The 20,957-nt window shown below is 41.4% G+C and overlaps 1 protein-coding gene across 2 annotated transcripts in view; it reads right to left on the bottom strand.

Moving 5' to 3' along the window:
* Nucleotides 1–305: 305 nt before the first annotated feature.
* Nucleotides 306–20,957, bottom strand: part of kif20a (kinesin family member 20A) — a 54,746-nt gene continuing 34,094 nt past the window's right edge. For both annotated transcript variants that reach the window (XM_067996487.1, XM_067996488.1), the window contains exons 10-18: nucleotides 19,112–19,255; nucleotides 18,444–18,609; nucleotides 15,639–15,821; nucleotides 15,026–15,165; nucleotides 13,748–13,910; nucleotides 10,038–10,236; nucleotides 4,500–4,591; nucleotides 4,066–4,203; nucleotides 306–1,664 (exon numbers count right to left, since the gene is read on the bottom strand). In XM_067996487.1, coding sequence (XP_067852588.1) covers nucleotides 1,344–1,664; nucleotides 4,066–4,203; nucleotides 4,500–4,591; nucleotides 10,038–10,236; nucleotides 13,748–13,910; nucleotides 15,026–15,165; nucleotides 15,639–15,821; nucleotides 18,444–18,609; nucleotides 19,112–19,255 — 1,546 coding nt within the window. In that variant the 3' untranslated portion in view covers nucleotides 306–1,343. The remainder of the gene's footprint in view (nucleotides 1,665–4,065; nucleotides 4,204–4,499; nucleotides 4,592–10,037; nucleotides 10,237–13,747; nucleotides 13,911–15,025; nucleotides 15,166–15,638; nucleotides 15,822–18,443; nucleotides 18,610–19,111; nucleotides 19,256–20,957) is intronic.

Raw genomic sequence — 20,957 nt, 5'->3', positions numbered from 1 at the left:
CTGTTCATAATATCAGAGCAGGAGTGTAAGCGTGAACAATCAGCTTACTTATGTAATGTTATTACTCCATTTTTTTGGTACGTCAGGCACAATGGCTCCCAAGGAGCACATTAAGTATGAAGACAATCTGTTTTTAAGCAAGACTGCCTTAAATCAAAACAGGGGAAAAAAGAAATAAAGAAATATTGCCCAGTAGAACTGTAAAAGATACACACAGCGAGTACTGCACTACCCATTAACATTTTCTGTACTTGGGCTCTGTATTTTTAATCAGGTTTAAAAATAAATATGAACATCACATGAACTTTGACAAAAGCACCTTTACTGCATTTTTAAAACTGTTGTACCACTGTCCACATTTTTGCCATTTTAGTAAAAGCTCTACAAGTTACATTAGTGTAAGCATCACTGGTGTTAAACCATATGGAGGCATTACTTATAAAGCATTTTACAATACAAGCAATATACAAGGCACTAACAGAATTATTCAAACTTTCAGGAAAGGAAAGTGGAAGCTCAAAAAAGGGACACTGAGACTGAACTTACATTTTTGGTGCAAAACTTTCCCCTCAAGAGAATATCTTTGGAATATATAGGAAGCACACCAGTTATGAAAATATGGCTTAATTGAAATATTAGTAACATTGATATGAACTGTATATAGCTTAACAAAAGGAGACAAAAAAAGTGTTGGTTAAAAAGCCACTCTTATTCCATACAGCAGATTCAAATACAACACAAGATCCAATACTTTACCCAAACAAAACCATTTAAATCTTCTATAGAGTGGTAACAGGCCACAAAGGAAATTCTCAATCCCAAGATTTTTTAAAAAAAACTTATCTTTGGTATTCTTAATCTGTCAGGACAGATGAAGATACAGGCTCTACCTGTAGTCACACACTATATTCCCTACAAAACATCTTGTGCATTAATAGTCGTCTGTTTCTTGTTGGACTTTGTTGGCCAACTCCAGTGTGGAGCAGGACTTCAAACCACATTTCACAAACAGCTACAAAAGAGCAAACACTGGCTGGACATAAAAAAACAGGTTGAAGAGTGGATTCTTCGAGCAGCATAATGCACAAGATACTTACAATGTAACCAATGATCGTATAACTTCTGGCACAAATCTCCAGGCTTAGTATTTCCACTCACAAATCTTTTGCCAAAAATTGGATTATCACAAGGTTATAAAAACAGAGCAAACACTACTACCATCGTGAAATGTCAGATTTCCATGTTGGAACTCATTGCCATGTAAATATATTTCATTGGAACTAATTTCCAAATAAAATGCTTTCCTAAAAATAAAAAAGGTCTACAAAACCAGCTAACTTCCCCTAATAGTTTACTCGATATTTTGCACTCGAGAGGTGAAATGGCTTGTCCAGTCTTGCTCGGGATCGCAGAATATAGTTGGAGGGAGTGTTATTGCTCTGCTGCTGGGCACTCCTCAGTGGGGTCAGGAGCCCAGTTAGGAATGGCCTCTTCTCCGGGGGTGGTTGATTTTCAATATTGGCAGCACAACGACGCTTGTTGCAGCCAGGACCCTCCCGGAGCTGGCGGACTGTGTGATACTGCTCGGCAATGCATGCATTTTTTCTCTTCAGGTCCAATTTTAACACAATCATCAGTTTCTGTAGCTCTGCCAAGGTGTGATCCTGTCAGAAAGAAAGACTCTTTAATTTCGAGTTCTCTACAGTGACAATAAAATGTCCTAAATGTACTTGCACTGAAGGGCAATGAGGGCAAACCCATCCCAAAATTAAAGAAAAAACATTTGCCAGACACATTCCCAGCCAGAAGCAGGTATAGGGGAACCTATTCACAGTCTCCTACCCGAACCATTCTGAAGTTGTACCATGCAGCCTCAGCGCAGGGATAACTCTCCGCTCACTGCAGAATGCGTGCTCTTTGATGAACAGCTTCCCACAGCAACATGGCTGGGACCAGGAACTCAACAAGTGGAAGGCCCAGTGAGTAAAAGCACTGCCAGGCACTAAGCCATACAGGCTGGCAGGCCCCAGTTTTAATTTCTGGTTTGTGCTGAACTCATTTTCAGCCAGGGCAGCAGTTAAGGCACAGTTAGACTCAGCACCCCTTAAAGAGAAAAGAAACAACCAAGGTTGCAAATCCCAACACTAACCAGTGACTCCTGCTGGAAAAGGTATGTGCGTGGACACAAGGCAGTGACTGGATGGGGCTTGTCTGTGATGCCCTCCAATGATCAAATAAGCTGCTGACATGAAGAATGGCCACTTCGACAGTGTATCAGAGGGCTCATACCACAGCAAGAGCCAGCACCTGAAGATAAATTACCTGGGTCTAGGCATGAACCCAGATTCCTCCTTAACATCCATGCGAGTTATGCAAGATAGTGTGCTGTACAATCCTACAGCCATTTTTAAAAATCAAGGCCCCGTTGAGCACTTGAAAAGCAAATATATTCTAATGAATTACCACAATACCATGTATAGATATGTTCCTTCAACACTTTGGTTATTAGTCAGCTTTTTTCTCATGCTCTCGGGCCAAAACACCTTGATTAGAGAATGCTGCCTACCTCATTTCGTGATGTCGTAGCAGGGGAAGATCAAGAAAAAGTCTGTTCCAAAGTTGCCTTTAGCATAAGTTTCTTTGTCCCAACCCTAATATATTACATGATATAATAGTAAACAATTTTACAACACCAAGTTATAGTCCAGCAATTTTATTTTAAATTCACAAGCTTCTCCGAAAGCTTGTGAATTTAAAATAAAATTGCTGGACTATAACTTGGTGTTGTAAAATTGTTTACAATTGTCAACCCCAGTCCATCACCGGCATCTCCACATCATGATATAATAGAGCACAGCACAATGTAGGTATATCAGAGATAGTATAGTAGTAATGTTACTGGTCTAGCAATCCAGAGGCTTGGACTAATAATCCAGAGAATGTGAGTTCAAATCCCACAATGGCAGTTTGTTTGAATTAAGAATTTCAACATGGAAATAAAAAGCTAGTCTCTAAAAAGTAACTATAAAGCTGTCGGATTGTCGTAAAAACCCAACTGGTTCACTAATATTCTCTAGGAAAGGAAACCTGTCGTCTATACCCGTTCTGGCCTACATGTGACTCATACTAGCTTCTGAAGTAGCCTAGCAAACCACTGAGATATATCAAACAGCTGCACTGCAGCGGTTCAAGAAGGTGGCCCACCATCACCCTCTGCGGGTAACTAGGGATGGGCAATAAATGCCAGCTTTGTCAGTGACGCATCACATCCCGAGAATGAATTTAAAAATGCTGGAAAGAGAAAGATAGAAAATTCCTAGAAGGTTACCAACAGACAAAACGTGACATTTCCCACAGCCTAATAAAATGTTCCAGCAACATGTAGATAATCTATATTTTAAATTTATACATATAAAACAGGACAGAGCCTCAGCCAATGACATTGCTTGGGACTGGGTTCCACTGACAGGAACAGCACATGAAGTTTCACAGATGGTTATGGCATATGAATTTTTGGACAACTTTCTACACAAAAAGGTCTGTATCCAATCTGCAACTATGCAGCATAAGGAACAATTACAAGAGTGACAGATAATGGGTAATCATACACGTTCAAATGAAATACATCTCTCCCTCGATTCAATGCTATTCTCAGGAGCTGAGGGAAAACAGCATTATATAGAATGGTGTGGCACTAACTGAATAGTGCACTGTAATACTTGTGGGCCAATCTGATTCAGCTGGTTTCTGTTTGCTGCTCAATTTGTTCTTTTATCAGATAACTTTGAGTTTAATTTTCTCTCTATTTTCACCAATTTTCTTCTATAACTATACTTCAACTTTAAAAGATAAGAATCAAATTTTTTTTAAAAATCAGCCTTTCCAGTTCTGTGACTCCTAACCTCAAATTCTGCCCCCTCCCCCCAAAAAAACAATTTTGTCTGAAGAAATGCTTTGAAAATTTATCCGTTGCTGGTCAAGATTGCAAAATCTGTGCATTGAACTAAGATCCATGTGGCTCGGTGCTGCTACTGACTTGTAGTCAAAAGACGATTGCTAACACACCTGTTTTGCCATTAGGTCTTCACATTTGGCTAGAGTACGCCGTAGTTTCTCTGCTCCGGTGTTATGGCAACATGCTCTCTCCGATGCCTGCATTGCCTGCTCTATTTTCTGCAGCTCTTTCTGCAGGGCCTTTGCATTCTGAAAATTAGTATGAAGAGACATTAATAGAGATCATTGCCAAAAGAATGAAACAAGAGGTGCAGGAAATATTATTAAATCAGGTTATTAGGGAATCTGTGAGCACATCAAGCATTCCAGCTAGGCTCCCTCCCCTGACAGCATTGCTGAGATGGATGCCTCATAGTGCCTCAGTTGTGCCATGAAGCAGCTTTGTGCAGGAACCCAAAATCTCTCTAAGCAGTCTGCTGGAATCAAAATGTTCAAGAAATAACCCACTGCGCTCGATTAGACCAAACGGGAAATACATCACTCACCCTCTGACCTTCTTCTAGTTTTCGGTCTGCATCGACTGTAAGATGTTTCATTCCAGCAGGAGGCTCGACCATGTCCTTGTATCGCTTCAATTCTGTAACATGGCAGAGAAATAGTGCGTCTTTAAATATTTTTTAAAATAGTGAGAAGCTATTAAATGTTGGTGCTCAGTGGGATTTGGGTGTCCTTGTACACGAAACAAAGTTAACATGCAGGTACAGCAAGCAATTAGGAAGGCAAATGGTATGTTGGCCTTTATTGCAAGGAGGTTGGAGTACAAGAGTAAGGAAGTCTTGCTCCAATTGTACAGGGCTTTGATGAGACCACACCCACAGTACTGTGTACTTTTTTGGTCTTCTTACCCAAGGAAGGATATTTTTGCCTTAGAGGCGGTGCAACAAAAGGTTCACTAGATTGATTCCTGGGATGAGAGGGTTGTCCCATGAGAAGTTGAGTAGAATGGGCCTATACACTCTGGAGTTTAGAAGAATGAGAGGTGATCTCATTGAAACATAAGATTCTGAGAGGGCTTGACAGGGTAGATGCTGAGAGGCTGTTTCCCCTGGATGGAGAGTCTAGAACTAGGGGGCATAGTCTCAGGATAAGGGGTCGGCCATTTAGGACTGGGATGAGGAGGAATTTCTTCACTCAGAGGGTTGTGAATCTTTGGAATTCTCTACCCCTGATGGCCGTGGATGCTCAGTTGTTGAGTATATTCAAGGCTCAAATGGATAGATTTTTGGATTCTAAGGGAATCAAGGGATATGGGGATCAGGTGGGAAAGTGGAATTAAGATCAAAGATCAGCCATGATCCTATTGAATAGCAGAGCAGGCTCGAGGGGCCGTATGGCCTACTCCTGCTCCAATTTCTTATGGGCATCTCAAAACTGATTGTGAAAAGCTATCACCAAGCATATTTTAGTCTAAACTGGGTAATGACTCAAATTCCAAAGGCACATGTAGTTATTTTGCAATGGGAAATTCCCACAATCCTAGATGCCAAACATTCAATTTGAAACGGTTTATATGTGCAAGATCCACTTTAACAGTGATATTTAATGGGTGGATAGGAGAATAGAGACTGCTTTTCAAGCCAGTTGCAAAATCTAGTGACAAAAGCAGTTAATTGCAACTTACAGGTACACAAATTGTACCAGAACTCTGATCCCAAACAGGCAAAGATGGCTTACACAGCCACTCGAGTCACAACCCCAGGTCACGGGCAATTGAACAGTGGAACGGAGTTCACAGTAAATGGCAACTATTCCCATTAAAATTGCTGTGCAAGGGAAAATAAAATTAAAACTGGATATTGGGAATGCTCATTACATTAAAGCCTGCAGTTAAGTTCCATCAGTAGCTCAATAAGTTTTATGTTAGTGCAGTCAGTCAACAAAACTCACCTCCAGGAGGGACATGTAAAAAAAGGCCATTCCTGTTTTTGTTTCCCCTTTGTGCACAAAGAACAGGCTACAAGATTAATAAATTAACTCTGGTTTCTCAAAAAAAAACCCAGGAGAAAAGAATGTCATTTTGCTAATTTCAAAATGATCACAGCAAGTTTTCAAACGTTATTGGAGGGCGCAATGTTGCTGCAATGAAAAAATGGCATTGTATCGTAATGACTGCAATTGCAATTCCTTAGTGCTCCTCAAGCAGCTAAGAAGCTGCTTAATCACCAATATCAAAGCTCAGCAATCCATCTGCGTATATTGTGCAACTGTTGAAGGAAACTGAACTCCAGCAAAGAGCAGCCTCGTGGGCAAGGCTCTGCAAGTGCTAGGAAGTATAGTGATTGAGTAAAACAAGCACATTTTTAGTGGGGGAAGGGCTGCACTCCCTGCATGCAAGGAGGTACAAAGAGCAGCACAGCAACCATGATGGAGGATTCCAAAACCTATGATGATCACTGTTCTACATTCACGCAGATCAGATACCCCCACCAATGGCATCCGGGAACACGAGCAGCCGTTTGTCTTGCAGCTCAGTGGCAGCTCTATGCCATCATACAGCCATGTACAAGTGACAGAAAGCACCACTTCTGAATTACATAGAATGTACAGCACAGAAGCAAGCCATTCAGCCCAACAGGTTCATGCTGGTGTTTTTGCTCTACACAAGCATCCTCCCACCCTATCGGAATATCCTTCTATTCCTTTCTCCCTCGTGTTTATCTTGCTTCCCCCCCCATAAATTTATCTACGCTGATCACCTCAACTACGCCTTGTGGTAGCAAGTTCCACATTCTAACCACTCTTTGGGTAAAGAAGTTTCTCCTGAATTCCCTATTGGATTTATTAGTGACTCTCTTATATTTATGGCCCCTAGTTACATGGAAACTTGGAAAATAGGAGCAGGAGTAGGCCATTCGGCCCTTCGAGCCTGCTCCACCATTCAACATGATCATGGCTGATCCTCTAACTCAATACCATATTCCTGCTCTCTCTCCATACCCCTTATGCCTTGTGTCCAGAAATCTATCTATCTCCTTCTTAAATATATTCAGTGACTTGGCCTCCACAGCCTTCTGTGGTAGAGAATTCCACAGGTTCACCACCCTCTGAGTCAAGAAATTTCTCCTCATCTCAGTCCTAAATGTCTACCCCGTATCCTGAGACTGTGACCCCTCGTTCTGGACCCCCCAGACAGGAGGAACATCTTCCCTGCATCCAGTCTGTCTAGCCCTGTCAGAATTTTATACGTTTCAATGAGATCCCCTCTCATTCTTCTAAACTCGAGTTAATACAGGCCGAGTCGACCCAATCTCTCCTCATAAGACAGTCCTGCCATCCCAGGAATCAGTCTGGTGAACCTTTGTTGCACTCCCTCTATGGCAAGTATATCCTTTCTTAGGAAAGGAGACCAAAATTGCACACAGTACTCCAAAATGTGGTCTCACCAAGGCCCTGTATAACTGCAGTAAGGCATCCTTGCTCCTGTACTCAAATCCTCAATGGCTACCTCTTTTAGTATTCTGGGATGCAGTTTATCAGGCCCTGGGGATTTATCAGCTTTCAGTCCCATTAATTTCTCCAGCACTTTTTAAAAAAAATATTAATTTCCTTTAATTCCTCCTTCTCACTGGTCCCTTGGTACCCTAGCATTTCCATGAAGACAGACCAAAGTATTTGTTTAATTGCTTTGCCATTTCCTTGTTCCCCATTATAAATTCTCCCATCTCTGACATTTGTGTTCACTAATCTTTTTCTTTTTACATACTTGTAGGAGCTTTTACAGTCCACTTTTATATTCCTTGCAAGTTTACTCTCACTCTATTTTTCCCCTCTTAATCAATCTCTTGGTCCTTTTTTGCTGAATTCTAAACTACTCCCAATCCTCAGGCTTGCTACTTTTTCTGGCAACTTTATATGACTCCTCTTTGGATCAAATACTATCCTTAATTTCTTTTGTTAGCCATAGTTCTGGACTCCCCTGCAAGTGGAAACATCTTCTCCACGTCTACCCTATCAAACTCCTTCATAATCTTAAAGACCTCTATCAGGTCATCCCTCAGTCTTCTCTTTTCTACAGAAAAGAGCCCCAGTCCGCTCAATCTTTCCTGGTAGGTATAACCTCTCAGTTCTGAATGCAGTGACTGCAGTGGCAGCCTTGGTACTGATGAAGGTCTATCAAGGCTAGTCGCAGATACAGGCAGACAGCCTTCTACATCACCTGCAGCTGGCAAGTTGGTCATGCTGCCATACTTCACTCCTAGCTTTTCAACTAGGGAAACATTTAATAGATTACATCCACAACTAAATACTGAAAAGTTCATAGCGCACTAGAGGCAAATGTGGCAGCAAAACAAACACTGAAAACAAAGCTTAATTCATTAATCGGCAGTCTGTTGTTTTATCATTGTGCAGAAATAAATTGTCAGTTATCCAAATGTCAAACATAAAACAGAGATGATATATAGTAGTCAGTGACTAAATACACGCAAAAGAAAATAGTGCCCAATTGCAGAGATCAGTGAAAGAACATGTGAATATGATTCTTGTGCACCTGTGAATGTCTGTCCGTAATCCCTGGTCTGCTACTGGTTCTTGCTGAGATTTACATAATGTGGGTCAGGATCTTTAAAATTAGTTTGTACCCATTTCCACTAATAAATTCACAGATTTTGTTTTGGGTGGTTAAATTAGTATAAACCAATTTCCACCCAAATCAGAAAAGTAGACAAGGCTTCTTGTATTCTTACCAAACTATCCAGCCGGAAACATGCGTGAATTGAATCGGTGAGGTCAGCATGTACACTGCATGCTGTATGTACCATGCTGACATCATTGATGTGATGCAGGTATAACTCTGGACCTATTGTTCACTGAAATCCAAGCCTGTGTAATTTGGATTTTTAAAAAAAAAACTCGGATCAATATGAGATACTGCTGGGAGGACCATATTCTTTTATACTACTGCAAATAGCAGTCTTTCATTCCTAGTTGGGTATGGAGCAAGGACAGCAGTGTATTGACACAATTACCACACTAATCCCCAAAGTCATCAATCATAGACCGAATCAGGTCACACACCAAGGCACTGCTTACTAAAAGCAAATTACAACGGTTCCCTTGTGCATAATCTCCAACATTTAAAAAAAAATATTCCAACCTCATAGTGGTACCTAAGTGGATGAAACCACAACAATAAACACAGCTTCAACTACATTGTAATTTAAAAAAAAATACATTTTAGGGTTAATTGAATGTCTGATGACGAGCCCTATAAAAGTGGCACCTATGAATTGTGTAAATAATTTTGGGCTGTCATTTAGCCTAGCTGTTCCTTATAAGTCCCTTGCTTTTTTTTTTCTTGAGTTTTAATGATATTCAAAATAAAAACTGGTTTATACTGATTTTCTCAATGTGGGGTGTGGGAATACATGGCTTCAGTGGACAAAGTGACTGACGACAGAGGTGTTACCTGTAGGTGCCTGGACAGTCCCTGCAGGATAATAAGTTTACGGCAGTGGTGGCCTTCACTGCCACTGGTTGTGCAGTGCGGATGGTTCACTTATCCTGTAGGTTTTCATGGTCCAGGTGGCTCACCTGTCACAGCCTACCCAATGAGTCAGAGCTTCCTCATCCACTATGTCCAAGTGTTTGACTCTGTTCAACATATCTGTTACCCAAAATGGTACCTGAAGTTGACAGCTGCCTTCCTCTTTTGCCCCACTACAATGAACTCACCAGTGGCATTCTCTAAGAAATTCTTATTATTCAGTTCTGTTGAGTTTGAAATCTTATTTGTTAATCTTAACTAGAGTAAAATATTCACATTTCAATAGATTGCGCAGCCTGGGAATGCTGCATCAATTCATTATTGGCCATTAACAAGGCCTTAATGAGAAATTGGCTCCACCCACCCAACCATGTCAAGTTATTTTTTACTTTTTTTTTGAACCGTAGAAATGCTCAGAGTAGCACTGAACACAAACAAATCATCTATTGGTTCTTTCTCCCGACATTTCTCCCCTCTTTACTCATCTATTATTTGCTAAGATTAACAAACACTAGTGCCAGCCCCAGGGTGCACTCACCTTCTGCACTGAACGCTGCTTCAGTTTTGCTTTGTTCCAGCTCAGTTTTTACATTTACTAGCTCCAGTTGCAGATTCTGCAGTTCATTATGGAGGTTCGTACTGGTCAAGCGAGCAGACTGCCTTGTCGGCCGGCCAGAAGACTTTCGCTCTGCTTTCAATTGCTGAATAGTTGCTTCCAGTTCACTGATTTTCTTAGACTTGGAGGGAAAAAAAACAAACAAAAAAAGTTGAGGCCAAGGAGCTATTACTAAAGACTACAGCCACTTGTATTCTTCTAGGAGTATAAAAACAAGTATCCCAACCAGAAATGGAGCCATAGCACTTTAAAAAAAATTAAGAGATCACCTGTTATTGATGAATAAACTTATGGTCTTCAATATTATAGCAGGGTTTCTTGGTAGTCATCATTATAAAGTTATAAAAATATTCCTTTGCACATTTCTACCCATTTTTAAGAGAAGGCAGCAAGGCGGGGAAAAAGCACACTCTTCTACTTAACCTTGAAGCCCAGGAACAATTCCATCAACATCTCAGGCAACAATGTGCAAGACAAGGCAATGAGGTGGTGGGGGGTGGGGTGGGGTTGGGGAAGAAGAAGAAATAAGAAACTCAAGGGCTGATTTTAATGTAGACCGACCGCCCGGCAGAAATGGAGCGGTAGCAGAGTTAAAATAGCTGTGGTGAAAAAGAGCTACCCAGCCCAATCCCACTTTCCAGCTCTTGGTCCGTAGCCCTGTCGGTTATGGCACTTCAAGTGCCTAACCAAGTACATTTTAAATGCGATGAGGGTTTCTGCCTCTACCACCCTTTCAGGCAGTGAGTTCCAGACCCCCACCACCCTCTGGTTTCACCTCCCCTCTAATCCTTCTATCAATTACTTTAAATCTATGCCCCCTGGTTATTGACCTCTCTGCTAAGGGAAATAGTGAATAAGAAGGACCTATCTAGGCCCCTCAATTTTATACACCTCAATTAAATCTCCTCTCAGCCTCCTCTGTTCCAAAGAAAACAATCCCAGCCTATCCAATCTTTCCTCATAGCTAAATTTCTCCAGTCCTGGCAACATCCTCCTAAATCTCCTCTGTACTCTCTCTAGTGCAATCATATCTTTCCTGTAATGTGGTGATCAGAACTGTAACCAGACCAGTACTCTAGCTGTGGCCTAACTAGTATTTTATTCAGTTCCTTTATAACTTCCCTGCTCTTGTAGTCTATGCCTCAGCTAACAAAGGAACATATCCTGTATGCCTTCTTAACCACCTCATCTACCCATCCTGCTACCTTCAGGGATCTGTGGACATGCACTCAAAGGCCCCTTTGTTCCTCTACACCTCAGTATCCTCCCATTTATTGTGTATTCCCTTGCCTTGTTTGCCTTCCCCAAATGCATTACCTCACACTTCTCCGGATTGAATTCCATTTGCCACTTTTCTGCCCACCTGACCAGTCCATTGATGTCTTCCTGCAGTCTACAGCTTTCCTCCTCACTATCAACCACACGGCCAATTTTTGTATCATTTGCAAACTTCTTAATCATGCCCTCTACATTTAATTCTAAATCGTTGATATACATCACAAAGAGCAAGGGACCTAGTACTGAGCCCTGCACAGCCCCACTGGAAACAGCCTTCCAGTCACAAAAACACCCGTCGACCATTACCTTTTGCTTCCTGCCAGAGCCAATTTTGGATCCAACTTGCCACTTTCCCTTGGATCCCATGTCAAAAGCCTTGCTGAAATCCATGTAGACTACATCAAACACACAACCCTCATCGACCCTCGTTGTTACTTCCTCAAAAAATTCAACCAAGTTAGTCAGACACGACCTTCCCTTAACAAATCCATGCTGACTGTCCTTGATTAATCAGTGCCTTTTTAAATGATGATCAATACGGTCCCTCAGAATTGTTTCCAATAATTTGCCCACCACCAAGGTTAGGCTGACTGGCCTGTAATTACTCAGTCTATCCCTTTCTCCCTTCTTAAACAGTTCAACGTTAGCAATCCTCCGGCACCACGCCTGTGGCCACAGAGAATTGGAAAATGATGGTCAGAGCTTCTGCTATTTCCTCCCTTGCTTCTTAACAGCCTGGGATACATTTCATCCAGGCCTGGCAATTTATCTACTTTCAAAGATGCTAATCCCCTTAATACTTCCTACCTCACTATGTTGATCCCATCCAATATTTCACACTCCTCCTCCTTAACTACAATATCTGAGTCATCCCCCTCTTCTCCAAAGACAGATACAAAGTATTCACTCAGAACCATACCCACACACATCAAGGAACAACTGGGCAAAGTATCTGATTGTACCAGACGGTGAAGAGTAAGGGGCCCAAAAAAGGTAAGTGCAAAATAACTTGTGGGATCAGGAATGAATAATGCAGGACTGATGCCACCCTGAGCTTTCCCTCCACTCCAGACCTACTTTCTTGCCAACCGGGTCAGCCTTGGGATCGCCTGATATTCGCCTGCTGGGCATGCTGCTCACCAGCAGCATGGTAACGAGGTCCAGTCTCAATATAGATCGAGCCTCCCGCCAGCCAGCCGTCCAAGAGTTAAAACCTGCCCATTAGTTTCAACTGATACTTTGAGTGGAGTAGCCAATTAATTCCAAATCCCAGTTCCTTGAACAGTATCTATCCCCACAGTGGAATATACCTTTCTATATTCTTCTAGAAAAGAACTAGTAGTCAAAGGATGCTCCAATTCCCACACTGCCCACAGTAACACTTCCCATTAAAAAAATAATATATTGGGAACACATAACTGGCTGGTAGTTGAAGATATTAAAATCACACTCTGCTGATCTTTGTGAGCCACCTAAACTTTTATCATTCATTATTGAAAAGCTTAGTGCTTTCCAATTTCTAGTTTAAAACAAACATCCTAATAATTAATAGGTTTTTTTTGGGGGGGTGTGGGGGCGAGGTCCTGCCTATCAACAACTCAAAATATTGTGCTACAAGCAGTGACGAATCTAAAAGATACAAATCTACACCATCTTGAGCCATTCTATAATTCAGGCACTCTGGGGCCAATAGCAGCATCCTATCTGGTAGAGTCGTCTTATGCCTACAAGTTTGTTCCATTTGTTCCCACACAGGCCAGCATGTGATCACCACAAAATGTCAATTGTGAAGAGGCTCATTACAATGCGGCCATTTAAGAGTAGGATTTTTTTCTCTTCCTCTCTCCTGAAAATAGTAATTCTTTGCTGGAGGACAGTTCCACAAGTACCAAGCAACCTCTGGTGACTTTCAAGTGTGAGCCCGGTCAGAAAAACGAGATGACTTTTCAATCTAGAGGGTCACTGCAGCCAAGACACCCCATCCATGTTCATTTTCAGCTAGGATCGTTGGGTAACGATCAGGAGCGGAAAGCCTACTGGATTTTCTCCTTCGCAACCCAGGGGTTGTTCGTACAGCACAGACAGGATACCAATCCCAAGACTTTCCTGATCTCTATGGCTCAGTTATTCAATAGATAAACTCAGTGGGTCACTGGGAAGCTCACTGATATTTAATGTGCTCTCTCCCTGGGAAACTAGCACTGTCAGTCATTCAGTCCTATCAACAGTCAGTTCTAAGTATTTGTTACATTCCTTTGACTTTTTCTCATTGCTCCATAAACCAAAATAGGACCTAATGCTTCCCAGATTATTCTAGACATGACAATATTAATAAGTAACAGGAGATTTCTTACCAATGCTTTACCATCACACATATCATCAGAGTCATCAGAATCATCAGAATCTTCCTCTTCAGCGGAGGATAGCTGATAATAAAATTTCACATACTCTTGATAGTTTTTCATCTTCGCTTCAAAGGCATCTTCCAGACGATCCTTTTGTTCTTCAAGCTGCTCTCTGAGAGGGTAAACAAATGGTTGAATTTCATCCCATTCCCACAAGGATACTGCCTTCCCTCCCAGGAAACTGGATTATAAATTGAAGAACATGTTTTCCTTCACAATATGCATTTTGGTGGTCAGGGGGTCAAAAGGGATTTTCATTGCAAAATACAAGGCAGCAATACTGAGGAGTAAAGTCACGGTCAATTCAATTGGCTTGAAAACAAAGATACCGGTGGAGTGGAGTATTAAAAACTGGGTTCAAAGTGCATCTCTACAGATACCAAAGAGGATGGAAAAAAAACACTTGCAAGACAAGTGAGACCCAAAGTCCAAAACGGTCAAGGAATTGCATACACATGCAGGGTCAGAGTTAACTAGAATGTAAAATTTTCAAAAAAGATTCAGGTACATTAAAAAAATTAGAGGAGGGCAGATTGCAAACTTGCATTTGAACTATATCCAGCAATAAAGGAAGCTAAAATACAGCACAAGTCCCAACATCTAAACCCAGGATACAAAAAAGGGCTCAAGCCTCCCTTTGAGCATCAACCTGGCTCAGTGATAGCACTCGTGCCTGAGTCAGGTCATGTGTTCAAGCCCCACTCCAGGGCTGGAGACATAATCTGGGCCAACACTTCAATGCAACAATCCCTCAGTACTGCACTGTTGGAGGTGCCATCTTAAACTGAAGCTGTCTACCTGCCTGCCCCGTTGGACACAAGAGACCCCATCAAAGAGCAGCAAGGAGTTCACCCTGTGCCCTGGCCAACATTCATCCTTCAACCATCAATAACAAAAACAGATTAACTGGTTTCCTTTTGTGGGAACTTGCTTATAAAAAATGACTGAAGTATTTTGGGATGTCCTGAAGATGTAAAAAACGCTACATAAATGCAATTCTTTCTTTTCCACAGACAAGAGGCACGGCACCAGGTGCCAGTGATGCCTTTTCATCATGGATCTCAGTTGAGTAATTATCAAACCTCAGAATACAAAACAAGTTTGGATGAGTCCAGTACAACATATTCTATACTCTATCAATCCTTGATGATACTTTTAAAACAGTATTTACTTAAAAATTAACCATAGTGGGCAGCAGTGTCACACTCTATACCCAGCAATATCTACCTCCAGTGTCTCTCCATGACATTGTATTGTTCCATCATCTCATTGACAACGCTTTGCCTGATTTCACTTTCCATTAACAGCTTCTCCTGCTTCTCCTGAATCAGGTGCTGCTGCAGGCCCTCAATAATTTTCTGTAATGACTGAGGAGTAAAGTCATGGTCAGTTCAATGATAAAAGCACAAGACAAACAAACGAAAAAAAAACCTCAGAAACCAAGTCAGCTTGTTGCAAAACTGTTGATGGGTCACACCATCTCAGCCAGGAGCAACAAAGACTTAATAGATTAATTAAATGCCAGTAAGTGAACACTTCCTGAAATTAAGGTCACCAACCAGAGATCTATGGAAGTGAATTGCAATCTGAGCACGTTCAGCTTCCATGGAAACTGCAATATTAACACGTACACTCCAGCAATCAGTTTGCGTCCTGTTACAAATTTTTAAAAAATGCAAGTTATTAAAAGGCATTACACATTTTGTAATGTGTAATGCCTTTTAATAACTTGCTAGGACTCTATAATCTTAGAGCACAAGGGAAGACTCAAGAGGCACCCAAGTCCAAGGATGTGATAGAAATTCTCTGCTTTATGTGCCAATGTGAAATATGAACCCACCTCCTTGTCCAGTGTACTGATATCCGTCTCATCTTCAGTGTCACCCTCCTCCTCATCATAATCATCATCCAATTCCTCCTGTTCCTCAACTGGTTCTTGAGCATTGCAGTTGTTCCAGCCATTATGCTCTCGGAGTAGTGACCGAATAGAAGGAAACAGCTTTGATGAAGGTGCCTGGATCAGCTACAATGAAAAGGTACAGCAATCAGATATATTCCATTGAACTGGATTTGTGTGGTACACAGTAACAGCCAATTCAATCACGAACAGGGTAACAGCACTACATCACCTATTAATCTTGGTCTCTTGGTACCAAACAAGGAATAAATCAGAGGCTTTACCATTGAGTATATTGAGCAATATTATAATGGTAATGGTTTGCGCTTCGTTGTCGAAGATGACCGTACACATGTGACATGCAAACATCTGGGTATGTAAATTTCTTTTTATAGTGTAGAAGCGGCTGAACCACACTCAGATAGCAAGCAATGTCAAAGAATCCAAAAAGACCAGATCACTTGCTATCTGATGTGGCAGAACCATTATCCTAGCCAATCTGCTAACAATTGGGTTTCTACTTACTGCTAGGTGAACAGAGGCATTGGGAGTAAAGGAAACTTGCCTAAGGGTTCTCCCCACTCAAACCCTCATTTGCAAAGCAAGTGCACCATCCACTATACTACAAGAGCCCCGTATTAAGCAACAGTAACCCCATATTATAAGCACTTTTCTTATAACCTTTTATCTTGCCTCAGAACTGCCTCAAAAAAAGGAGCAACATTCTGCTGAGTACATTTAATCAATTGAATTTCTACATTAATTCAACAGGACTTGCACTGCCAGTATCCTCAACAACATACGTACATACGAATTAAGACAGGAGTAGGCCATTTGGCCCCTCAAGCCTGCTCTATCATTTGATAAGATCATGGCTGATCTGATTGTGACGTCAACCCTACTTTCCAGTCTACCTACTATAACCTTTGACTCCCTTGTTAATCAGGAATCGATTTAACTCAACCTTAAAAATATTCAATGACCCTGCCTCTGGGGAAGGGAGTTCCACAGACTTATGACCCTCAGAAAAAAATTCTCCTCATCTCAGTCTTAAATGGGAGATCCCTTATTTTTAAACTGTGGCCCCCAGTTCTAGTCTCTCCCACAAGGGGAAACATCCCCTCAGAATCTTGTATGTTTCAATAAGATCACCTTTCATTCTTCTAAACTCCAGTGTGTACAGGCCCAACTTGTCCAACCTTTCCTCATAAGATATCCCCTCATCCCAGGAATCAGTTGAGTGAACCTTCTCTGAACCGCCTCCAAAGCAATTATGACCTTTCTTAAATAAAGAGACCAAAACAGCACACAGTATTCTAGATGTGGTCTCACCAATGCCCTGTACAACTCTAGCAAAACATCTCTAGCAAAACTTTTATATTCCATTCCCCTTGCAATAAATGACAACATTCCATTTGCCTTCCTAATCACTCGCTGTACCTGCATACTAACTTTTTGAGATTCATGTACTAGGACATCCAGATCCCTCTGTACCTCAGAGTTCTACAATCTCTCTCCATTTAAATAATATACTGCTTTTCTATTCCTCCTGCCAAAGTGGACAAGTTCACATTTTCCCACATTATACTCCATCTGCCAAATTTTTGTCCACTCACTTAACCAATCTATATACTTTTGCATGCTCCTTATGTCCTCTTCACAACTTACTTTCCTACCTACCTTTGTGTCATCAGCAAATTTAGCAACCATACATTTGGTCCCTTCATCCAAGTCATTGATATAGATTGTAAATAGTTGAGGCCCAAGCACTGATCCCTGTGGCACTCCACTCGTTACGTCTTGCCAACCTGAAAGTGACGCATTTATGCCTACTCTATTTCCTTTATCCATGCTAAAATGTTACCCCCTACACCACAAGCTCTTATTTTGTGTAGTAGACTTTGATGTGGCACCTTGTCAAAAGCCTTCTGGAAATCCAAGTACACCACATCCACAGGATCCCCTTTATCCACATTGCTTGTCACTTACTCAAAGAACTCTATTAGTCAAAGACGATTTCCCTTTCACAAAGCCGTGTTGACTCTGCTAGACACCATAATAAAGGAGATTATTTTTACATAAAAATAATGGTTGCGTGCAAAAGGCATTAAATTAGCGGACTACAAACAGAAATGTTGTAAAATATTTTTCTCTCTCAATTGAGAGAATACTGTGGCTATCAAATGATGTATCTTTGATATCCGGGGATTTTTATTTATTGTAGTGTTAAAACCCAATACAACGCAACAGCATCCCACAGCACGACTCAGCACATCAGAGCTTCAGCATCTGTTGCCATGTAGGAGGATGCAGCTCCAGACCCAGAAAAGTCAACAAGACTAGCTGCTCACCTCAGTCTGCAGTCAGTTTGGGGTGGGACGATTAAAATAAAAGTAGTGTATACCATCAAATAGTGTTGTTAATGGGCGAATGTCCCTAGTGAAATTGATGCGGTCATCATTGTGGCATGTGCCTGCAAAAGCAGGTCACCAAGTGCAAATAAGTCTTAGTAACCTTAATAATCTTCTAAAAAGGAAATCAGGTTAGAACACATCTTGTATAAAAAGAACACTGAGAACACTGCGGTATAAGAGCCAGGGAAGACCGTTACATCTCAATTGCAAGAGGAAGAGCAAATCCAAATCAAAAATGCACAGGTCCTAACCATCACACTGATGGGATTCCCATAGTAGTTTGCACCATTCACTAGTTTTTATAAAGTCATTATGAGAGCTATGGATTGCTTACCTGGCTGGCAATAGCAGAGAATTTCATGACCTGCAATGTTTCATCATACGTGGACGCACACTGATTAACATTCACGATCATACAGGACTTCCCATGGTTAGAGAAAAACCCTTGGAACACACGAGTCAATTTACTGTCTCGGAAGGGCACCACATTTGGCTTTGACCTGGAATTACAGGACAGAAACTTCAGGAATTTGGTCGCTCAGAACAAATTGGAGTCACAAGGTTGAGCGACCTACTGCAAACCAGAAGGTGGCACTTGTGAGCTAGTTGCAAGGCTGCCTAATGTTCAAATCACCAAACCAAGTCAGAGTCACGCATTTCACAGCCAAGCAGTGCATCACTTAGCAAGACAGGGATGTCAACTTTCTGAAATAAGAATAAAAATCATTTTCTCATTCAATCTCTATATCCTGCTCTGTAGCAGTTGTACATTTAAAAATAAAAATTAGAAGTGCTTTCACTGCATATGTACAAGCAAGGTCAAGGACTCATTCAGTTTTGAGGCCTTTATTCTCATTTGTCTCTTCCTTCTGAACAGACAATCCACAGGCAGCTCTGTACCAATGCTGCTCCAGTGGCCGTGCAACAAAATGTTTTCAGCACTTGCAGATTTTCAATGAAATTAAGTGGAGTGGTAAAACAATAAGATAATGTTGTACGTACTTGATCTGTTGGTTCTGGCGCAGGGCATTGATGCACCTGCCTAGTGTGTGCAGGGAGGTGTTAATGTTAGTTGCCTCCTTCATCCTGTCGCCACACTTCTGTTCTTTGCAGCGTTCAGAGCCCGCCAGGTCACACAAAGTTAGTCTGGGGCAAACAAAAGAAATCAACGGTTGGCTTTGCCAGTATTACAGTAAATTCTTGAATACAGCAAAATAATTAGCTTAAAACGGAAGAGTTTTCCCATCAACAGCAGTTAAAGTTAACAGTATCAATTTTCTTTCCCCCTCAAATGGTACTTTTGTTTAGAGTCCTTTCCCAAAACAGAGGAAGGGACAATACTGGCAGAGTGGAGGCACTGTACCAGCAACAGCTGGAGTCACTGAGTATCTGGCAACTGAAACTCCAGTACAATTCATCTATGCTGTTTAGCGGTGCAACTTCTCCAAGTTACTCGCCCAATGTTGCCGCCATTAAAAAATTGTCCAAACCAAAAAGTTTGCCATCTTGTTTAAGTGAAGGAATTCTGAAGGTGAGACCAGCAGTACAACATTTCACAATTGAAACAATCAGGAGGGTCAACCAGCACCTATAAAACATTTTTTTGAGATAGGTAAACAACACGATACACCATGTGACATGCAAGTTCATTTTTACAATGTAAAATTTGCATTCACTAAAAACCAAGAGATACATAGATGGTCATTTTAATCTAACTCACCAGGCAAGAATCAGCCCTGCTCGAGTTGGCTGCTCGTTTTTACCTTCCATTGACTTCAATGGAGAGTAAAATCGGACAGGGTGTAAAATGGTGGCCAACCCATTCCTGTCAGCTCCCACTGGGTAGATTAGGTTAAAATTACCCCCATACTGTCTTTTTGCCAAGAACTACATGAAGTTTTTCAGACTTCATTCTTGGAGGGCCTATAATGTCCATGGGTACCTGCAGCAGCCATGAGTACTTTTGAGCCAAGCTTTCAGTTATATCACATCCACAGTGGAATCGTGGGTTCAAGCACCATTCCAGGACTTGAACACATAATCTAGGCTTACACTTCAGTGCTATACTGAGAAAGGGAGCACTGCATTATCAGGAGGTGCCATCTATCGGATGAAACGTTAAACCAAGGTCCTGCCTTCCCTCTCCATTGAATGTTAAAGATTCCATGGTACTATTCAAAGAAGAGCAGGGAGTTCTCCTGGTGTCCTGGCCAAGATTTATTCCTCAACCAGCACTATCAAAAACATTACAGAGACATGGTTGCAAGGTGACCAAGGTTGGGAGCTAAATATTCAGGGTTGTTTAACATTTCTGAAGGATAGGAAAAAAGGTAAAGGTGGTGGGGTAGCTCTGTTAATAAAGAATGAAATTGGTATAATAGTGAGAAATGATCTTGGCTCAGAAGATCAAGATGTCGAATCAATTTGGGTGGAGATAAGAAATAGCAAGGGAAAGAAATCGCTGGTGGGAGTAGTATATAGGCCCCTAACAGTAGCTACACTGTAGGGCAAAATGTTAATCAGGAAATAAGGGGGGCTTGTAAAAAAGGTAATGCAATAATCATGGGCGATTTTAACTTTCACATAGATTGGACAAATCAAATCGGCAAAAATAGCCCCAAGGAGGAGTTCATAGAGTGTATTAGGGACTATTTCTTAGACCAATACGTCGGGGAACCAACCAGGGAACTGGCCATTTTGGATCTGGTTATTGGTAATGAAACAGGATTAATGATCTCAAAGTAAACGATCCCTTGGGAAGCAGTGATCATAACATGATAGAATTTCACATCCAATTTGAGAGAGGGGATCTTGGATGTGAAACTACTGTATTAAACTCAAATAAGGG

This window comes from Heptranchias perlo, chromosome 14 (assembly GCF_035084215.1).
Source record: "Heptranchias perlo isolate sHepPer1 chromosome 14, sHepPer1.hap1, whole genome shotgun sequence".
NCBI classification, from domain to species: Eukaryota; Metazoa; Chordata; class Chondrichthyes; order Hexanchiformes; family Hexanchidae; genus Heptranchias; species Heptranchias perlo.
This window is presented reverse-complemented; position numbering and strand designations above follow the sequence as displayed.